Source organism: Pseudophryne corroboree, chromosome 12 (genome assembly GCF_028390025.1).
Source record: "Pseudophryne corroboree isolate aPseCor3 chromosome 12, aPseCor3.hap2, whole genome shotgun sequence".
NCBI lineage: Eukaryota > Metazoa > Chordata > Amphibia > Anura > Myobatrachidae > Pseudophryne > Pseudophryne corroboree.
In genome coordinates, this window is record NC_086455.1 from 29,700,391 (window position 1) to 29,720,583 (window position 20,193).

General features: G+C 46.6%; 1 protein-coding gene across 1 annotated transcript in view; it reads left to right on the forward strand.

The window, feature by feature from the left end:
- Positions 1-2,185: 2,185 nt before the first annotated feature.
- The window catches only part of MED6 (mediator complex subunit 6), a 35,163-nt gene continuing 17,155 nt past the window's right edge, over positions 2,186-20,193 (forward strand). Inside the window, exons 1-3 of the mRNA XM_063947289.1 lie at positions 2,186-2,339; positions 14,536-14,695; positions 16,497-16,588. Of these exons, the coding sequence (XP_063803359.1) occupies positions 2,318-2,339; positions 14,536-14,695; positions 16,497-16,588 (274 nt within the window). The 5' untranslated portion in view covers positions 2,186-2,317. The remainder of the gene's footprint in view (positions 2,340-14,535; positions 14,696-16,496; positions 16,589-20,193) is intronic.

Below are 20,193 nucleotides of genomic sequence, written 5' to 3' on the forward strand. Positions count from 1 at the left end.
GTGAAGGAGGCAAGTGTGTGTGTGTGTGAAAGCGGCATGTGTGTTTAAGTGAAAGAGGCATGTGTGTGTTTAAGTGAATGAGGCATTTGTGTGGTTTTTTTTATATATATCTAGTGTTCACGATAGGTGTCTTTCACAGGGCGCTGCGCCCTGCCCCTTTTTTAGACGGCTGAATCCCGCCCTGCCCGTTTTTGTGCGCCCTGCCACCCCGCCGTTTGCTGCCTGCTGGACCCCGCCACGCCGCCGGACCCAGCCATGCGCCGCCGGACCCGGTAAGCACATGAGAGTCCCCCTAGGCTAAATTAACCTTGTAAGTACCTTGCAGTTGTAAACTTCAATCTCAGTGCTCTCTACCTGGTGCAGTGTGCCTCAGTGCTCTCTGTCTGGTGCAATGTGTCTCAGTGCTCTCTACCTGGTGCAGTGTGCCTCAGTGCTCTCTACCTAGTGCAGTGTGCCTCAGTGCTCTGCCTGGTGCAATGTGTATAACGTGCTCTATCTGGCGCAATATGTATAATGTGCTCTACCTGTCCCAGTGTGTATAGGAGGTTCTACCTGGTGCAATGTGTATTAGGTGCACTACTGTGTGGTGTAATGTGAATTGCCACTATTATGTGGCCACGCCCCTTCCCCACGAAACAACGCCCCTACATTTTTGCTGTCCATGTTTTGGTCTATAGGAATGGGAGCACCAAGCATTATAGTATGTACCTAAGTTTGCCCATCTAACTTAAAAATGTGCCCTCCCCATGATCAGCACCCTGCCCTAAAAAAATCCTAGAGTGAACACTAATTATGGGGGTCATTCTGAGTTGTTCGCTCGCTAGCAGATTTTAGCAGCATTGCACACGCTAAGCCGCCGCCCTCTGGGAGTGTATCTTAGCTTAGCAGAATTGCGAACGAAAGATTAGCAGAATTGCGCATAGAAATTTTTTAGCAGTTTCTGAGTAGCTCGAGACTTACTCTTACACTGCGATCACCTCAGTCAGTTTCGTTCCTGGTTTGACGTCACAAACACGCCCTGCATTCGGCCAGCCACTCCCCCGTTTCTCCAGACACTCCCGCGTTTTATCCTGGCACGCCTGAGTTTTTCCGCACACTCCCTGAAAACGGTCAGTTTCCGCCCAGAAACACCCACTTCCTGTCAATCACACTCCGATCACTTCAACGATGAAAATTCTTCATTCGGACGTGAGTAAATCTAAGTTTTGTGCTAAATTACTTAGCGCATGCGCGCTGCGTACCATGTGCATGCGCATTTTTGCCTTAATCGCTCCGTTGCGAAAATCGGCAACGAGCGAACAACTCGGAATGACCCCCTATATCGGCACACCGCTGTGCCAAAGCATCTCAATCGAGACCTGCTGGCGGGTGAGGGAGCACTCTAGGTGTACTATAATGTTATGCTGGTGTCTGTTTTATTGTAATGACTGACTTGGAGTGCGTCCACTTTCTATGTGTATGTATATTACTATTGGGAAAGGTACCTGAGCACGCTGCTACTGTTCACCCTTAGTGCCGGATAGCTACATATGGTATGTGTGTGTATATGTAGGGGGGCACCAGTATTTATCATGCCTCCAGGCGACTGGGACGAACTTACGCCACTGTATGAGTGCCGCGCCGAGCCGCATACCTTCACAAGTCCTCTGTGAGGGCATCTGCTGTAGGTATTAATGGTGTGTGTGAGCGTAAAAAATCCATTCAGAAACAGATTCAGAACCCACAGGCCCAATAAATGTGCAAAAAGAATCAAAAACATTTATTGCACATAGGTGTAACATGCCATACAATATACAGCACACATAGCGCTCACATAAGCAGTGTAGCGCCATAATACACATCTGTGTGCAATAAATATACTTGATACAATATATATTAGGTGTGCAAATATATGGTAGCTGTAAACGTTTGTGTATATGAGCAGACACACCTCCTCATATCACAGGAGTATATGCCCTGTGTAGGCTGGAGAGGAGTTTTCTTTTGCTGAGCCTCTATCCAGCTGCTCAGTGCTCACACACTGGGAGACAGTTACCAGGGGCCGGCCCTGCTCACCATTCCTCCATGCTCTAGGGGGCGATCCAATAACCCAAGCACAATAGAGCACAATACTTTCTATCACTAGAGAGAACACTGTGTAGTGTAACAGGCTGTAGTAGAGTCTCCTGTGCCCGGTTAGTCTGCTGGAGTATATTCTTCTGAGTCGGCACGTAGGACGTGACAAGGAAAGCTCCGGAAACATGGCCGCCACTGTGCCCTCGCACGGCGCTTCCTCTAGTGTTCGGCTCCGGAAGTGGTGTGTGTGCGGCTCCTCAGGATGGCTGCTGTAGACATCAGAGGTGAGTATTGTCCCTGCTCCGCTGCTTACTGAGGGGTTCTGTGTTTGTGTCTGCTGCATGTTCTTGGCTGAGTCTGTATGTAGCCAGGCATTGTCTCTGTATACCCAGGCATTGTCTCTGTATACCCAGGCATTGTCTCTGTATACCCAGGCATTGTCTCTGTATACCCAGGCATTGTCAGTAATACAGGCTGCACTCTATATACCCAGGCATTGTCAGTAATGCAGTCTGCACTCTGTATACCCAGGCATTGTCAGTAATGGTGGCTGCACTCTGTATACTCAGGCATTGTCAGTAATACAGGCTGCACTCTGTATACCCAGGCATTGTCTCTGTATACCCAGGCATTGTCAGTAATACAGGCTGCACTCTATATACCAAGGCATTGTCAGTAATGCAGACTGCACTCTGTATACCCAGGCATTGTCAGTAATGCAGACTGCACTCTGTATACCCAGGCATTGTCAGTAATGCATTCTGCACTCTGTATACTCAGGCATTGTCAGTAATGCATTCTGCACTCTGTATACTCAGGCATTGTCAGTAATGCATTCTGCACTCTGTATACTCAGGCATTGTCAGTAATACAGGCTGCACTCTGTATACCCAGGCATTGTCATTAATACAGGCCGCACTCTGTATACCCAGGCATTGTCAGTAATACTGTCTGCACTCTGTATACCCAGGCATTGTCAGTAATACAGGCTGCACTCTGTATACCCAGGCATTGTCAGTAATACTGTCTGCACTCTGTATACCCAGGCATTGTCAGTAATACAGGCTGCACTCTGTATACCCAGGCATTGTCAGTAATACAGGCTGCACTCTGTATACCCAGGCATTGTCAGTAATACTGTCTGCACTCTGTATACCCAGGCATTGTCAGTAATACTGTCTGCACTCTGTATACCCAGGCATTGTCATTAATACAGGCCACACTCTGTATACCCAGGCATTGTCAGTAATGCATTCTGCACTCTGTATACTCAGGCATTGTCAGTAATGCATTCTGCACTCTGTATACTCAGGCATTGTCAGTAATGCATTCTGCACTCTGTATACTCAGGCATTGTCAGTAATACAGGCTGCACTCTGTATACCCAGGCATTGTCATTAATACAGGCCGCACTCTGTATACCCAGGCATTGTCAGTAATACTGTCTGCACTCTGTATACCCAGGCATTGTCAGTAATACAGGCTGCACTCTGTATACCCAGGCATTGTCAGTAATACTGTCTGCACTCTGTATACCCAGGCATTGTCAGTAATACAGGCTGCACTCTGTATACCCAGGCATTGTCAGTAATACAGGCTGCACTCTGTATACCCAGGCATTGTCAGTAATACTGTCTGCACTCTGTATACCCAGGCATTGTCAGTAATACTGTCTGCACTCTGTATACCCAGGCATTGTCATTAATACAGGCCACACTCTGTATACCCAGGCATTGTCATTAATACAGGCCACACTCTGTATACCCAGGCATTGTCAGTAATACTGTCTGCACTCTGTATACCCAGGCATTGTCAGTAATACTGTCTGCACTCTGTATACCCAGGCATTGTCATTAATACAGGCCACACTCTGTATACCCAAGCATTGTCAGTAATACTGTCTGCACTCTGTATACCCAGGCATTGTCAGTAATACTGTCTGCACTCTGTATACCCAGGCATTGTCATTAATACAGGCCGCACTCTGTATACCCAGGCATTGTCAGTAATACTGTCTGCACTCTGTATACCCAGGCATTGTCAGTAATACAGGCTGCACTCTGTATACCCAGGCATTGTCAGTAATACTGTCTGCACTCTGTATACCCAGGCATTGTCAGTAATACTGTCTGCACTCTGTATACCCAGGCATTGTCAGTAATACAGGCTGCACTCTGTATACCCAGGCATTGTCAGTAATACTGTCTGCACTCTGTATACCCAGGCATTGTCAGTAATACTGTCTGCACTCTGTATACCCAGGCATTGTCATTAATACAGGCCACACTCTGTATACCCAGGCATTGTCATTAATACAGGCCACACTCTGTATACCCAGGCATTGTCAGTAATACTGTCTGCACTCTGTATACCCAGGCATTGTCAGTAATACTGTCTGCACTCTGTATACCCAGGCATTGTCATTAATACAGGCCACACTCTGTATACCCAAGCATTGTCAGTAATACTGTCTGCACTCTGTATACCCAGGCATTGTCAGTAATACTGTCTGCACTCTGTATACCCAGGCATTGTCAGTAATACTGTCTGCACTCTGTATACCCAGGCATTGTCAGTAATACTGTCTGCACTCTGTATACCCAGGCATTGTCAGTAATACAGGCTGCACTCTGTATACCCAGGCATTGTCAGTAATACTGTCTGCACTCTGTATACCCAGGCATTGTCAGTAATACTGTCTGCACTCTGTATACCCAGGCATTGTCAGTAATACAGGCTGCACTCTGTATACCCAGGCATTGTCAGTAATACTGTCTGCACTCTGTATACCCAGGCATTGTCAGTAATACAGGCTGCATTCTGTATACCCAGGCATTGTCAGTAATACTGTCTGCACTCTGTATACCCAGGCATTGTCAGTAATACTGTCTGCACTCTGTATACCCAGGCATTGTCAGTAATACAGGCTGCACTCTATATACCAAGGCATTGTCAGTAATGCAGACTGCACTCTGTATACCCAGGCATTGTCAGTAATGCAGACTGCACTCTGTATACCCAGGCATTGTCAGTAATGCATTCTGCACTCTGTATACTCAGGCATTGTCAGTAATGCATTCTGCACTCTGTATACTCAGGCATTGTCAGTAATGCACTCTGTATACTCAGGCATTGTCAGTAATACAGGCTGCACTCTGTATACCCAGGCATTGTCATTAATACAGGCCGCACTCTGTATACCCAGGCATTGTCAGTAATACTGTCTGCACTCTGTATACCCAGGCATTGTCAGTAATACAGGCTGCACTCTATATACCAAGGCATTGTCAGTAATGCAGACTGCACTCTGTATACCCAGGCATTGTCAGTAATGCAGACTGCACTCTGTATACCCAGGCATTGTCAGTAATGCATTCTGCACTCTGTATACTCAGGCATTGTCAGTAATGCATTCTGCACTCTGTATACTCAGGCATTGTCAGTAATGCATTCTGCACTCTGTATACTCAGGCATTGTCAGTAATACAGGCTGCACTCTGTATACCCAGGCATTGTCATTAATACAGGCCGCACTCTGTATACCCAGGCATTGTCAGTAATACTGTCTGCACTCTGTATACCCAGGCATTGTCAGTAATACAGGCTGCACTCTGTATACCCAGGCATTGTCAGTAATACTGTCTGCACTCTGTATACCCAGGCATTGTCAGTAATACAGGCTGCACTCTGTATACCCAGGCATTGTCAGTAATACTGTCTGCACTCTGTATACCCAGGCATTGTCAGTAATACTGTCTGCACTCTGTATACCCAGGCATTGTCATTAATACAGGCCACACTCTGTATACCCAGGCATTGTCATTAATACAGGCCACACTCTGTATACCCAGGCATTGTCAGTAATACTGTCTGCACTCTGTATACCCAGGCATTGTCAGTAATACTGTCTGCACTCTGTATACCCAGGCATTGTCATTAATACAGGCCACACTCTGTATACCCAAGCATTGTCAGTAATACTGTCTGCACTCTGTATACCCAGGCATTGTCAGTAATACTGTCTGCACTCTGTATACCCAGGCATTGTCAGTAATACTGTCTGCACTCTGTATACCCAGGCATTGTCAGTAATACTGTCTGCACTCTGTATACCCAGGCATTGTCAGTAATACAGGCTGCACTCTGTATACCCAGGCATTGTCAGTAATACTGTCTGCACTCTGTATACCCAGGCATTGTCAGTAATACTGTCTGCACTCTGTATACCCAGGCATTGTCAGTAATACAGGCTGCACTCTGTATACCCAGGCATTGTCAGTAATACTGTCTGCACTCTGTATACCCAGGCATTGTCAGTAATACAGGCTGCATTCTGTATACCCAGGCATTGTCAGTAATACTGTCTGCACTCTGTATACCCAGGCATTGTCAGTAATACTGTCTGCACTCTGTATACCCAGGCATTGTCAGTAATACTGTCTGCACTCTGTATACCCAGGCATTGTCAGTAATACAGGCTGCACTCTGTATACCCAGCCATTGTCAGTAATGCAGACTGCACTCTGTATACCCAGCCATTGTCAGTAATGCAGGCTGCACTCTGTATACCCAGGCATTGTCAGTAATACTGTCTGCACTCTATATACCCAGGCATTGTCAGTAATACAGGCTGCATTCTGTATACCCAGGCATTGTCAGTAATACTGTCTGCACTCTGTATACCCAGGCATTGTCAGTAATACTGTCTGCACTCTGTATACCCAGGCATTGTCAATAATACTGTCTGCACTCTGTATACCCAGGCATTGTCAGTAATGCAGGCTGCACTCTGTATACCCAGGCATTGTCAGTAATGCAGGCTGCACTCTGTATACCCAGGCATTGTCAGTAATGCAGGCTGCACTCTGTATACCCAGGCATTGTCAGTAATGCAGGCTGCACTCTGTATACCCAGGCATTGTCAGTAATACAGGCTGCACTTTATATACCCAGGCATTGTCAGTAATACAGGCTGCATTCTGTATACCCAGGCATTGTCAGTAATACTGTCTGCACTCTGTATACCCAGGCATTGTCAGTAATACTGTCTGCACTCTGTATACCCAGGCATTGTCAATAATACTGTCTGCACTCTGTATACCCAGGCATTGTCAGTAATGCAGGCTGCACTCTGTATACCCAGGCATTGTCAGTAATGCGGGCTGCACTCTGTATACCCAGGCATTGTCAGTAATGCAGGCTGCACTCTGTATACCCAGGCATTGTCAGTAATACAGGCTGCACTCTATACCCAGCCATTGTCAGTAATGCAGGCTGCACTCTGTATACTCAGGCATTGTCAGTAATACTGTCTGCACTCTGTATACCCAGGCATTGTCAGTAATACTGTCTGCACTCTGTATACCCAGGCATTGTCAGTAATACTGTCTGCACTCTGTATACCCAGGCATTGTCAGTAATACTGTCTGCACTCTATATACCCAGGCATTGTCAGTAATACTGTCTGCACTCTATATACCCAGGCATTGTCAGTAATACAGGCTGCACTCTGTATACCCAGGCATTGTCAGTAATACAGGCTGCACTCTGTATACCCAGGCATTGTCTCTGTATACCCATGCATTGTCAGTAATGCAGGCTGCACTCTGTATACCCAGGCATTGTCGGTAATACTGTCTGCACTCTGTATACCCAGGCATTGTCAGTAATACTGTCTGCACTCTATATACACAGGCATTGTCAGTAATACAGGCTGCACTCTGTATACCCAGGCATTGTCAGTAATACAGGCTGCACTCTGTATACCCAGGCATTGTCAGTAATACAGGCTGCACTCTGTATACCCAGGCATTGTCAGTAATACAGGCTGCACTCTGTATACCCAGGCATTGTCAGTAATACAGGCTGCACTCTGTATACCCAGGCATTGTCAGTAATACAGGCTGCACTCTGTATACCCAGGCATTGTCAGTAATGCTGTCTGCACTCTGTATACCCAGGCATTGTCAGTAATGCAGGCCACACTCTGTATACCCAGGCATTGTCAGTAATACTGTCTGCACTCTGTATACCCAGGCATTGTCAGTAATACAGGCCGCACTCTGTATACCCAGGCATTGCCAGTAATGCAGGCTGCACTCTGTATACCCAGGCATTGTCAGTAATACAGGCTGCACTCTGTATACCCAGGCATTGTCAGTAATACTGTCTGCACTCTGTATACCCAGGCATTGTCAGTAATACAGGCTGCACTCTGTATACCCAGGCATTGTCAGTAATACAGGCTGCACTCTGTATACCCAGGCATTGTCAGTAATACTGTCTGCACTCTGTATACCCAGGCATTGTCAGTAATACTGTCTGCACTCTGTATACCCAGGCATTGTCATTAATACAGGCCACACTCTGTATACCCAGGCATTGTCAGTAATGCATTCTGCACTCTGTATACTCAGGCATTGTCAGTAATGCATTCTGCACTCTGTATACTCAGGCATTGTCAGTAATGCATTCTGCACTCTGTATACTCAGGCATTGTCAGTAATACAGGCTGCACTCTGTATACCCAGGCATTGTCATTAATACAGGCCGCACTCTGTATACCCAGGCATTGTCAGTAATACTGTCTGCACTCTGTATACCCAGGCATTGTCAGTAATACAGGCTGCACTCTGTATACCCAGGCATTGTCAGTAATACTGTCTGCACTCTGTATACCCAGGCATTGTCAGTAATACAGGCTGCACTCTGTATACCCAGGCATTGTCAGTAATACAGGCTGCACTCTGTATACCCAGGCATTGTCAGTAATACTGTCTGCACTCTGTATACCCAGGCATTGTCAGTAATACTGTCTGCACTCTGTATACCCAGGCATTGTCATTAATACAGGCCACACTCTGTATACCCAGGCATTGTCATTAATACAGGCCACACTCTGTATACCCAGGCATTGTCAGTAATACTGTCTGCACTCTGTATACCCAGGCATTGTCAGTAATACTGTCTGCACTCTGTATACCCAGGCATTGTCATTAATACAGGCCACACTCTGTATACCCAAGCATTGTCAGTAATACTGTCTGCACTCTGTATACCCAGGCATTGTCAGTAATACTGTCTGCACTCTGTATACCCAGGCATTGTCATTAATACAGGCCGCACTCTGTATACCCAGGCATTGTCAGTAATACTGTCTGCACTCTGTATACCCAGGCATTGTCAGTAATACAGGCTGCACTCTGTATACCCAGGCATTGTCAGTAATACTGTCTGCACTCTGTATACCCAGGCATTGTCAGTAATACTGTCTGCACTCTGTATACCCAGGCATTGTCAGTAATACAGGCTGCACTCTGTATACCCAGGCATTGTCAGTAATACTGTCTGCACTCTGTATACCCAGGCATTGTCAGTAATACTGTCTGCACTCTGTATACCCAGGCATTGTCATTAATACAGGCCACACTCTGTATACCCAGGCATTGTCATTAATACAGGCCACACTCTGTATACCCAGGCATTGTCATTAATACAGGCCACACTCTGTATACCCAGGCATTGTCAGTAATACTGTCTGCACTCTGTATACCCAGGCATTGTCAGTAATACTGTCTGCACTCTGTATACCCAGGCATTGTCATTAATACAGGCCACACTCTGTATACCCAAGCATTGTCAGTAATACTGTCTGCACTCTGTATACCCAGGCATTGTCAGTAATACTGTCTGCACTCTGTATACCCAGGCATTGTCAGTAATACTGTCTGCACTCTGTATACCCAGGCATTGTCAGTAATACTGTCTGCACTCTGTATACCCAGGCATTGTCAGTAATACAGGCTGCACTCTGTATACCCAGGCATTGTCAGTAATACTGTCTGCACTCTGTATACCCAGGCATTGTCAGTAATACTGTCTGCACTCTGTATACCCAGGCATTGTCAGTAATACAGGCTGCACTCTGTATACCCAGGCATTGTCAGTAATACTGTCTGCACTCTGTATACCCAGGCATTGTCAGTAATACAGGCTGCATTCTGTATACCCAGGCATTGTCAGTAATACTGTCTGCACTCTGTATACCCAGGCATTGTCAGTAATACTGTCTGCACTCTGTATACCCAGGCATTGTCAGTAATACTGTCTGCACTCTGTATACCCAGGCATTGTCAGTAATACAGGCTGCACTCTGTATACCCAGGCATTGTCAGTAATGCAGACTGCACTCTGTATACCCAGGCATTGTCAGTAATGCAGACTGCACTCTGTATACCCAGGCATTGTCAGTAATGCATTCTGCACTCTGTATACTCAGGCATTGTCAGTAATGCATTCTGCACTCTGTATACTCAGGCATTGTCAGTAATGCACTCTGTATACTCAGGCATTGTCAGTAATACAGGCTGCACTCTGTATACCCAGGCATTGTCATTAATACAGGCCGCACTCTGTATACCCAGGCATTGTCAGTAATACTGTCTGCACTCTGTATACCCAGGCATTGTCAGTAATACAGGCTGCACTCTATATACCAAGGCATTGTCAGTAATGCAGACTGCACTCTGTATACCCAGGCATTGTCAGTAATGCAGACTGCACTCTGTATACCCAGGCATTGTCAGTAATGCATTCTGCACTCTGTATACTCAGGCATTGTCAGTAATGCATTCTGCACTCTGTATACTCAGGCATTGTCAGTAATGCATTCTGCACTCTGTATACTCAGGCATTGTCAGTAATACAGGCTGCACTCTGTATACCCAGGCATTGTCATTAATACAGGCCGCACTCTGTATACCCAGGCATTGTCAGTAATACTGTCTGCACTCTGTATACCCAGGCATTGTCAGTAATACAGGCTGCACTCTGTATACCCAGGCATTGTCAGTAATACTGTCTGCACTCTGTATACCCAGGCATTGTCAGTAATACAGGCTGCACTCTGTATACCCAGGCATTGTCAGTAATACTGTCTGCACTCTGTATACCCAGGCATTGTCAGTAATACTGTCTGCACTCTGTATACCCAGGCATTGTCATTAATACAGGCCACACTCTGTATACCCAGGCATTGTCATTAATACAGGCCACACTCTGTATACCCAGGCATTGTCAGTAATACTGTCTGCACTCTGTATACCCAGGCATTGTCAGTAATACTGTCTGCACTCTGTATACCCAGGCATTGTCATTAATACAGGCCACACTCTGTATACCCAAGCATTGTCAGTAATACTGTCTGCACTCTGTATACCCAGGCATTGTCAGTAATACTGTCTGCACTCTGTATACCCAGGCATTGTCAGTAATACTGTCTGCACTCTGTATACCCAGGCATTGTCAGTAATACTGTCTGCACTCTGTATACCCAGGCATTGTCAGTAATACAGGCTGCACTCTGTATACCCAGGCATTGTCAGTAATACTGTCTGCACTCTGTATACCCAGGCATTGTCAGTAATACTGTCTGCACTCTGTATACCCAGGCATTGTCAGTAATACAGGCTGCACTCTGTATACCCAGGCATTGTCAGTAATACTGTCTGCACTCTGTATACCCAGGCATTGTCAGTAATACAGGCTGCATTCTGTATACCCAGGCATTGTCAGTAATACTGTCTGCACTCTGTATACCCAGGCATTGTCAGTAATACTGTCTGCACTCTGTATACCCAGGCATTGTCAGTAATACTGTCTGCACTCTGTATACCCAGGCATTGTCAGTAATACAGGCTGCACTCTGTATACCCAGCCATTGTCAGTAATGCAGACTGCACTCTGTATACCCAGCCATTGTCAGTAATGCAGGCTGCACTCTGTATACCCAGGCATTGTCAGTAATACTGTCTGCACTCTATATACCCAGGCATTGTCAGTAATACAGGCTGCATTCTGTATACCCAGGCATTGTCAGTAATACTGTCTGCACTCTGTATACCCAGGCATTGTCAGTAATACTGTCTGCACTCTGTATACCCAGGCATTGTCAATAATACTGTCTGCACTCTGTATACCCAGGCATTGTCAGTAATGCAGGCTGCACTCTGTATACCCAGGCATTGTCAGTAATGCAGGCTGCACTCTGTATACCCAGGCATTGTCAGTAATGCAGGCTGCACTCTGTATACCCAGGCATTGTCAGTAATGCAGGCTGCACTCTGTATACCCAGGCATTGTCAGTAATACAGGCTGCACTTTATATACCCAGGCATGGTCAGTAATACAGGCTGCATTCTGTATACCCAGGCATTGTCAGTAATACTGTCTGCACTCTGTATACCCAGGCATTGTCAGTAATACTGTCTGCACTCTGTATACCCAGGCATTGTCAATAATACTGTCTGCACTCTGTATACCCAGGCATTGTCAGTAATGCAGGCTGCACTCTGTATACCCAGGCATTGTCAGTAATGCGGGCTGCACTCTGTATACCCAGGCATTGTCAGTAATGCAGGCTGCACTCTGTATACCCAGGCATTGTCAGTAATACAGGCTGCACTCTATACCCAGCCATTGTCAGTAATGCAGGCTGCACTCTGTATACTCAGGCATTGTCAGTAATACTGTCTGCACTCTGTATACCCAGGCATTGTCAGTAATACTGTCTGCACTCTGTATACCCAGGCATTGTCAGTAATACTGTCTGCACTCTGTATACCCAGGCATTGTCAGTAATACTGTCTGCACTCTGTATACCCAGGCATTGTCAGTAATACTGTCTGCACTCTATATACCCAGGCATTGTCAGTAATACTGTCTGCACTCTATATACCCAGGCATTGTCAGTAATACAGGCTGCACTCTGTATACCCAGGCATTGTCAGTAATACAGGCTGCACTCTGTATACCCAGGCATTGTCTCTGTATACCCATGCATTGTCAGTAATGCAGGCTGCACTCTGTATACCCAGGCATTGTCAGTAATACTGTCTGCACTCTGTATACCCAGGCATTGTCAGTAATACTGTCTGCACTCTATATACACAGGCATTGTCAGTAATACAGGCTGCACTCTGTATACCCAGGCATTGTCAGTAATACAGGCTGCACTCTGTATACCCAGGCATTGTCAGTAATACAGGCTGCACTCTGTATACCCAGGCATTGTCAGTAATACAGGCTGCACTCTGTATACCCAGGCATTGTCAGTAATGCTGTCTGCACTCTGTATACCCAGGCATTGTCAGTAATACAGGCTGCACTCTGTATACCCAGGCATTGTCAGTAATACAGGCTGCACTCTGTATACCCAGGCATTGTCAGTAATGCTGTCTGCACTCTGTATACCCAGGCATTGTCAGTAATGCAGGCCACACTCTGTATACCCAGGCATTGTCAGTAATACTGTCTGCACTCTGTATACCCAGGCATTGTCAGTAATACAGGCCGCACTCTGTATACCCAGGCATTGCCAGTAATGCAGGCTGCACTCTGTATACCCAGGCATTGTCAGTAATACAGGCTGCACTCTGTATACTCAGGCATTGTCAGTAATGCAGGCTGCACTCTGTATACTCAGGCATTGTCAGTAATGCAGGCTGCACTCTGTATACCCAGGCATTGTCAGTAATACTGTCTGCACTCTGTATACCCAGGCATTGTCAGTAATACTGTCTGCACTCTGTATACCCAGGCATTGTCATTAATACAGGCCACACTCTGTATACCCAGGCATTGTCATTAATACAGGCCACACTCTGTATACCCAGGCATTGTCAGTAATACTGTCTGCACTCTGTATACCCAGGCATTGTCAGTAATACTGTCTGCACTCTGTATACCCAGGCATTGTCATTAATACAGGCCACACTCTGTATACCCAAGCATTGTCAGTAATACTGTCTGCACTCTGTATACCCAGGCATTGTCAGTAATACTGTCTGCACTCTGTATACCCAGGCATTGTCAGTAATACTGTCTGCACTCTGTATACCCAGGCATTGTCAGTAATACTGTCTGCACTCTGTATACCCAGGCATTGTCAGTAATACAGGCTGCACTCTGTATACCCAGGCATTGTCAGTAATACTGTCTGCACTCTGTATACCCAGGCATTGTCAGTAATACTGTCTGCACTCTGTATACCCAGGCATTGTCAGTAATACAGGCTGCACTCTGTATACCCAGGCATTGTCAGTAATACTGTCTGCACTCTGTATACCCAGGCATTGTCAGTAATACAGGCTGCATTCTGTATACCCAGGCATTGTCAGTAATACTGTCTGCACTCTGTATACCCAGGCATTGTCAGTAATACTGTCTGCACTCTGTATACCCAGGCATTGTCAGTAATACTGTCTGCACTCTGTATACCCAGGCATTGTCAGTAATACAGGCTGCACTCTATATACCAAGGCATTGTCAGTAATGCAGACTGCACTCTGTATACCCAGGCATTGTCAGTAATGCAGACTGCACTCTGTATACCCAGGCATTGTCAGTAATGCATTCTGCACTCTGTATACCCAGGCATTGATAGGCTTTATTCCAGATCTCATTGTCCTTTTATATTTGCAGATAATTTGCTAGGTATATCCTGGGTTGATAGTTCTTGGATCCCCATATTAAACAATGCGACTGTGCTTGACTACTTCTCAGAGAGGAGCAACCCCTTCTACGACAGGACCTGCAATAATGAGGTGGTGAAAATGCAAAGGCTGACACTAGATCATCTCAAGTAAGTTCTCCAGAAAGCCGTGTTTTCATCACCCCCATTTATTCCCTCCGTAGTTATCTGCTTATAATGATTTTTATTATACATATTTTTACGTGCAGCAAGAGGTGTAAAGATGATTTCAGATGTCAACCAGTGTGCATACCTTTTGGGATACAGAGGAAATGTATTAAACCTCCTGAAAAGTGGAGAAGTTGCCATAGCAACAAGTCACCTTCTAGCTAAATGATCGGTAGAAGCTCATGGTTTGGTATGGTCCACTTCTCTACTCTTTTGAATGTTTGATACATCTCCAAAAACTTATGGAATGCCTTTCATACCACCAAACTCTTTATATAGGTGGTACAGTCCTTACCCAGCATTTGGTGGTGCTGACCAATCAGCAGTGATTGGTTGCACGGCAGACACTGGGGGGAGGGTGCAGGAAGGCAGAGGGACCTTCCAGTCCCTCTGAGAGCGGCAGCAGAGGGAAGTTCTCTTCCCTGCAGCCGCACACGCTGTGTATCTGACTGGTCGCATCTTGTGCAACCAGGTCAGATAAAGCACTTGCTGGTGTGGTCGCATTTGATGCCACCATGCCTGCCAAGTGGTTAAAGCACCACCAACCACGTAACCTGGAAGAAGTGAATTGTCTTTGTTTTTGAAATCTTTAAATTAAATGGAAAATAATCATGAGGACTGTTCCAGAGTACGAATTGTTTTCCATGGACTCATGTGACTGACAGAATTCCTATTCACAGAAGAAATGTTAATTGGGTACAGGTGCAGATTGAAAGACATGAAAAGTAATTATCGGAAAAGAAAAACAGAACTATTAAATGATGGAGCTTGTCAATATGAGAACATCCCTATCTGCGTACAGCAGTCCCTGAGATAATGGTGTGGTGCGATGATTGATCTGTATTGAAGGAATCCGGGGGAAAGCACAAGTAGCGTTGTTTGTACCTGCGGTGCCTTATTCCTGTGGTCTGTTCACCCCTGCAGTTTCCACTAAGCAGTGATACAGTAAAAGGAAACGGAAACCATTCACATTTCTCTGCAACAAAAACGCCCAACAAGACAAAGGGCGTAATTCAGATCTGATCGCTGCTGGGCGCTTTCGCGCAGAAGGTGATCAGATCTGAACTGCGCATGCACCGCACTGCGCTGGCGTGTCACACAGCTGCAACGGGGATCGCCGGTCAGCGATGGGTTTGTGCGAAGGATCGCACAGGCTTTCGCAAGGAGATTGACAGGAAGAGGGCATCTATGGGTGTCAACTGCCCGTTTTCAGGGAGTGTCTGGAAAAATGCAGGCGTGTCCAGGTGTTTGAAGGGAGGGTGTCTGACGTCAAATCTAGTCCCGAACAGCCTGATGTGATCGCAGCGGCTGAGTAAGTCCTGGGCTGTGCAGAAATTGCACAAAATTAGTTATTGCAGCTCTGCTACACGTGCGAACGCACACTTGCACAGTGGAAACCTACTCCCCTTGTAGGCGGCGACTATCTGATCGCAGGGCTGCAAAAATCGCTGCCCAGCGATCCGATCTGAATTACCCCCAAAAACCTTTATGCTCTGATTCTTCCGTTAAGGAATTGTGGGTGGAGAAAACTGATTGTTAGGTGTCCCACAATTGCCGGCTATTTCATAGCACGGACATGTGAATGGTATCTTTTAAGAAGGATTTGTAATGTATTTTGTTTACAATGGTGGGCTTTTTGGTTCCTATAATAAAATGCTATCATATTGTATAACTTGTAGAGCTATCACATAACCATCCACACTGTACATTACTACTGCTCCTAATTCTGTGTCCTATGTATTAGTCAGATGGTTGGCGTGGAGTATATTTTGCTGCATGCTCAGGAGCCCATATTGTTTATCATCAGAAAGCAGCAGAGACAATCTCCTACACAAGGTAAGTCCTGACTCTGTATATGGGCTTTCGTGGGCAGCAATGTGGCCACCTTGTTGTTACGTGGCAGAGACGTGGGTGGGGGAAAGGCTGAGACATAAGACCTCTGTGTGTATCAGTGATCTAACTGATAGCAGAACTCCTCCGGCTTCCATCTGTCAGTAGCACTCTATACAATTCCATAATAGATACAGGTTGAGTATCACTTATCCAAAATCTAAAAATCCCTGATTTTTGGGTGCCCTACTGAGATAGATAGATATATTATGTGTGTGTGTGTATATATATATATATATATATATATATATATATATATATAATATATATACACACACACACATAATATATATATATATATATATATATATATATATATATATATATATTCTCTGACGTCCTAGTGGATGCTGGGCACTCCGTAAGGACCATGGGGTATAGACGGGCTCCGCAGGAGACTGGGCACTCTTAAAAGAAAGATTAGGTACTATATCTGGTGTGCACTGGCTCCTCCCTCCATGCCCTCCTCCAGACCTCAGTTAGTATCTGTGCCCGGCCAGAGCTGGATGCACCCTAGGGGCTCTCCTGAGCTTCCTAGAAAATAAAGTATTTGTTAGGTTTTTTATTTTCAGTGAGATCTGCTGGCAACAGACTCACTGCTACGTGGGACTGAGGGGAGAGAAGCGAACCTACCTGCTTGCAGCTAGCTTGGGCTTCTAGGCTACTGGACACCATTAGCTCCAGAGGGATCGAACACAGGCCCAGCCTCGGTCGTCCGGTCCCGGAGCCGCGCCGCCGTCCCCCTTGCAGAGCCAGAAGCAAGAAGAACGTCCAGGAAATCGGCGGCTGAAGACTCCGGTCTTCATTAAGGTAGCGCACAGCACTGCAGCTGTGCGCCATTGCTCCCTTAGCACACCACACACTCCGGTCACTGATGGGTGCAGGGCGCTGGTGGGGGGGGGGGGCGCCCTGGGCAGCAATAAGACTACCTTACATTGGCAAAAATAAACATAATATAGTCATTAAGACTATATATGTGTAAAATCCCCTGCCATATATCCATAGAAAAAGCGGGAGAAGTCCGCCGTGAAGGGGGCGGGGCTATCTCCCTCGGCACACTGGCGCCATTTCCTCACAGCTCCACTGGAAGGACGCTCCCCAGGCTCTCCCCTGCAGTTTCCAGGCTCAATAGGGTAAAAAAGAGAGGGGGGGCACTAAATTTAGGCGCAAATAATATATATATAGCTGCTATAGGGTAAAATCACTCATTATAGTGTACATCCCTGTGATTTATAGCGCTGTGGTGTGTGCTGGCTTACTCTCTCTCTGTCTCCCCAAAGGACTTTGTGGGGTCCTGTCCTCAGTCAGAGCATTCCCTGTGTGTGTGCGGAGTGTCGGTACGCCTGTGTCGACATGTTTGATGATGAGGCTTATGTGGAGGCGGAGCAGGTGCCGATAAATGTGATGTCAACCCCTGCGGGGTCGACACCTGAGTGGATGGATATGTGGAAGGAATTACGTGACAGTGTCAACTCCTTACATAAGAGGTTTGATGACATAGCAGATGTGGGACAGCCGGCTTCTCAGTCCGTGCCTGCCCAGGCGTCTCAAAAGCCATCAGGGGCTCAAAAACGCCCGCTACCTCAGATGGCAGACACAGATGTCGACACGGATACTGACTCCAGTGTCGACGACGATGAAACTAGTGTACATTCCAATAGGGCCATCCGTTACATGATTACGACAATGAAAAATGTGTTGCACATTTCTGACATTAACCCTGGTACCACAAAAAAGGGTATTATGTTTGGGGAGAAAAAGCAACCTGTGGTTTTTCCCCCTTCTGAAGAGTTAAATGAAGTGTGTGATGAAGCGTGGGTTTCCCCCGATAAGAAACTGGTAATTTCCAAAAAGTTACTAAGGGCGTACCCTTTCCCGCCAGAGGATAGGATACGTTGGGAGACATCCCCTAGGGTGGATAAAGCGCTCACACGCTTGTCAAAGAAGGTGGCACTACCGTCTCCGGATACGGCCGCCCTAAAGGAGCCTGCGGATAGAAAGCAGGAGGCTATCCTGAAGTCTGTATATACACACTCAGGTATTATACTGAGACCGGCTATTGCTTCAGCATGGATGTGCAGTGCTGCAGCTGCGTGGTCAGATTCCCTGTCTGATAACATTGATAGCCTTGACAGGGACACTATATTGCTAACTGTAGAGCATATTAAAGACGTAGTCTTATACATGAGAGATGCACAGAGGGATATTTGCCAACTGGCATCTAGAATAAATGCAATGTCCATTTCTGCCAGGAGAGTATTATGTACTCGGCAGTGGACAGGTGATGCGGATTCTAAAAGGCACATGGAGGTTTTGCCTTACAAGGGTGAGGAATTGTTTGGGGATGGTCTCTCGGACCTCGTTTCCACAGCGGCGGCTGGGAAGTCGACATTTTTACCCCATGTTCCCTCACAGCCAAAGAAAGCACCGTATTATCAGGTACAGTCCTTTCGGCCCCAGAAAGGCAAGCGGGTTAGAGGCGCGTCCTTTCTGCCCAGAGGCAGAGGTAGGGGGAAAAAGCTGCACCAAACAGCAAGTTCCCAGGAACAAAAGTCCTCTCCCGCTTGCTCTAAGTCCACCGCATGACGCTGGGGCTCCACAGGTGGAGCCAGGTGCGGTGGGGGCCCGTCTCCGGAACTTCAGCGACCAGTGGGTTCGCTCACGGGTGGATCCCTGGATTCTACAAGTGGTATCTCAGGGGTACAAGCTGGAATTCGAGACGTCTCCCCCTCGCCGTTTCCTCAAATCAGCCTTGCCAACTACTCCCCCAGACAGGGAGGCGGTGCTGGAGGCGATTCACAAGCTGTACTCCCAGCAGGTGATAACCAAAGTACCCCTCCTTCAACAGGGACGGGGTTACTATTCCACAATGTTTGTGGTACCGAAACCGGACGGTTTGGTGAGACCAATTTGAAATTTGAAATCCTTGAACACTTATATAAGAAGGTTCAAGTTTAAAATGGAATCGCTCAGGGCGGTTATTGCAAGCCTGGACGAAGGGGATTACATGGTATCACTGGACATCAAGGATGCTTACCTGCATGTCCCCATTTACCCTCCTCACCAGGAGTACCTCAGATTTGTGGTACAGGACTGTCATTACCAATTCCAGACGTTGCCGTTTGGTCTGTCCACGGCACCAAGGGTATTTACCAAGGTAATGGCCGAAATTATGATACTCCTTCGAAAAAATGGAGTTATAATTATCCCGTACTTGGACGATCTCCTTATAAAGGCGAGGTCCAGGGAACAGTTGTTGATCGGTGTAGCACTAGCTCGGGAAGTGCTACAACAGCACGGCTGGATCCTGAATATTCCAAAGTCGCAGCTGGTTCCTACAACGCGTCTACTGTTCCTGGGGATGGTTCTGGACACAGAACAGAAAAAGGTATTTCTCCCGGAGGAGAAGGCCAAGGAATTGTCATCTCTAGTCAGAGACCTCCTAAAGCCAAAACAGGTGTCGGTGCACCACTGCACGCGAGTCCTGGGAAAGATGGTAGCTTCTTACGAAGCAATTCCATTCGGAAGGTTCCATGTAAGGATCTTTCAGT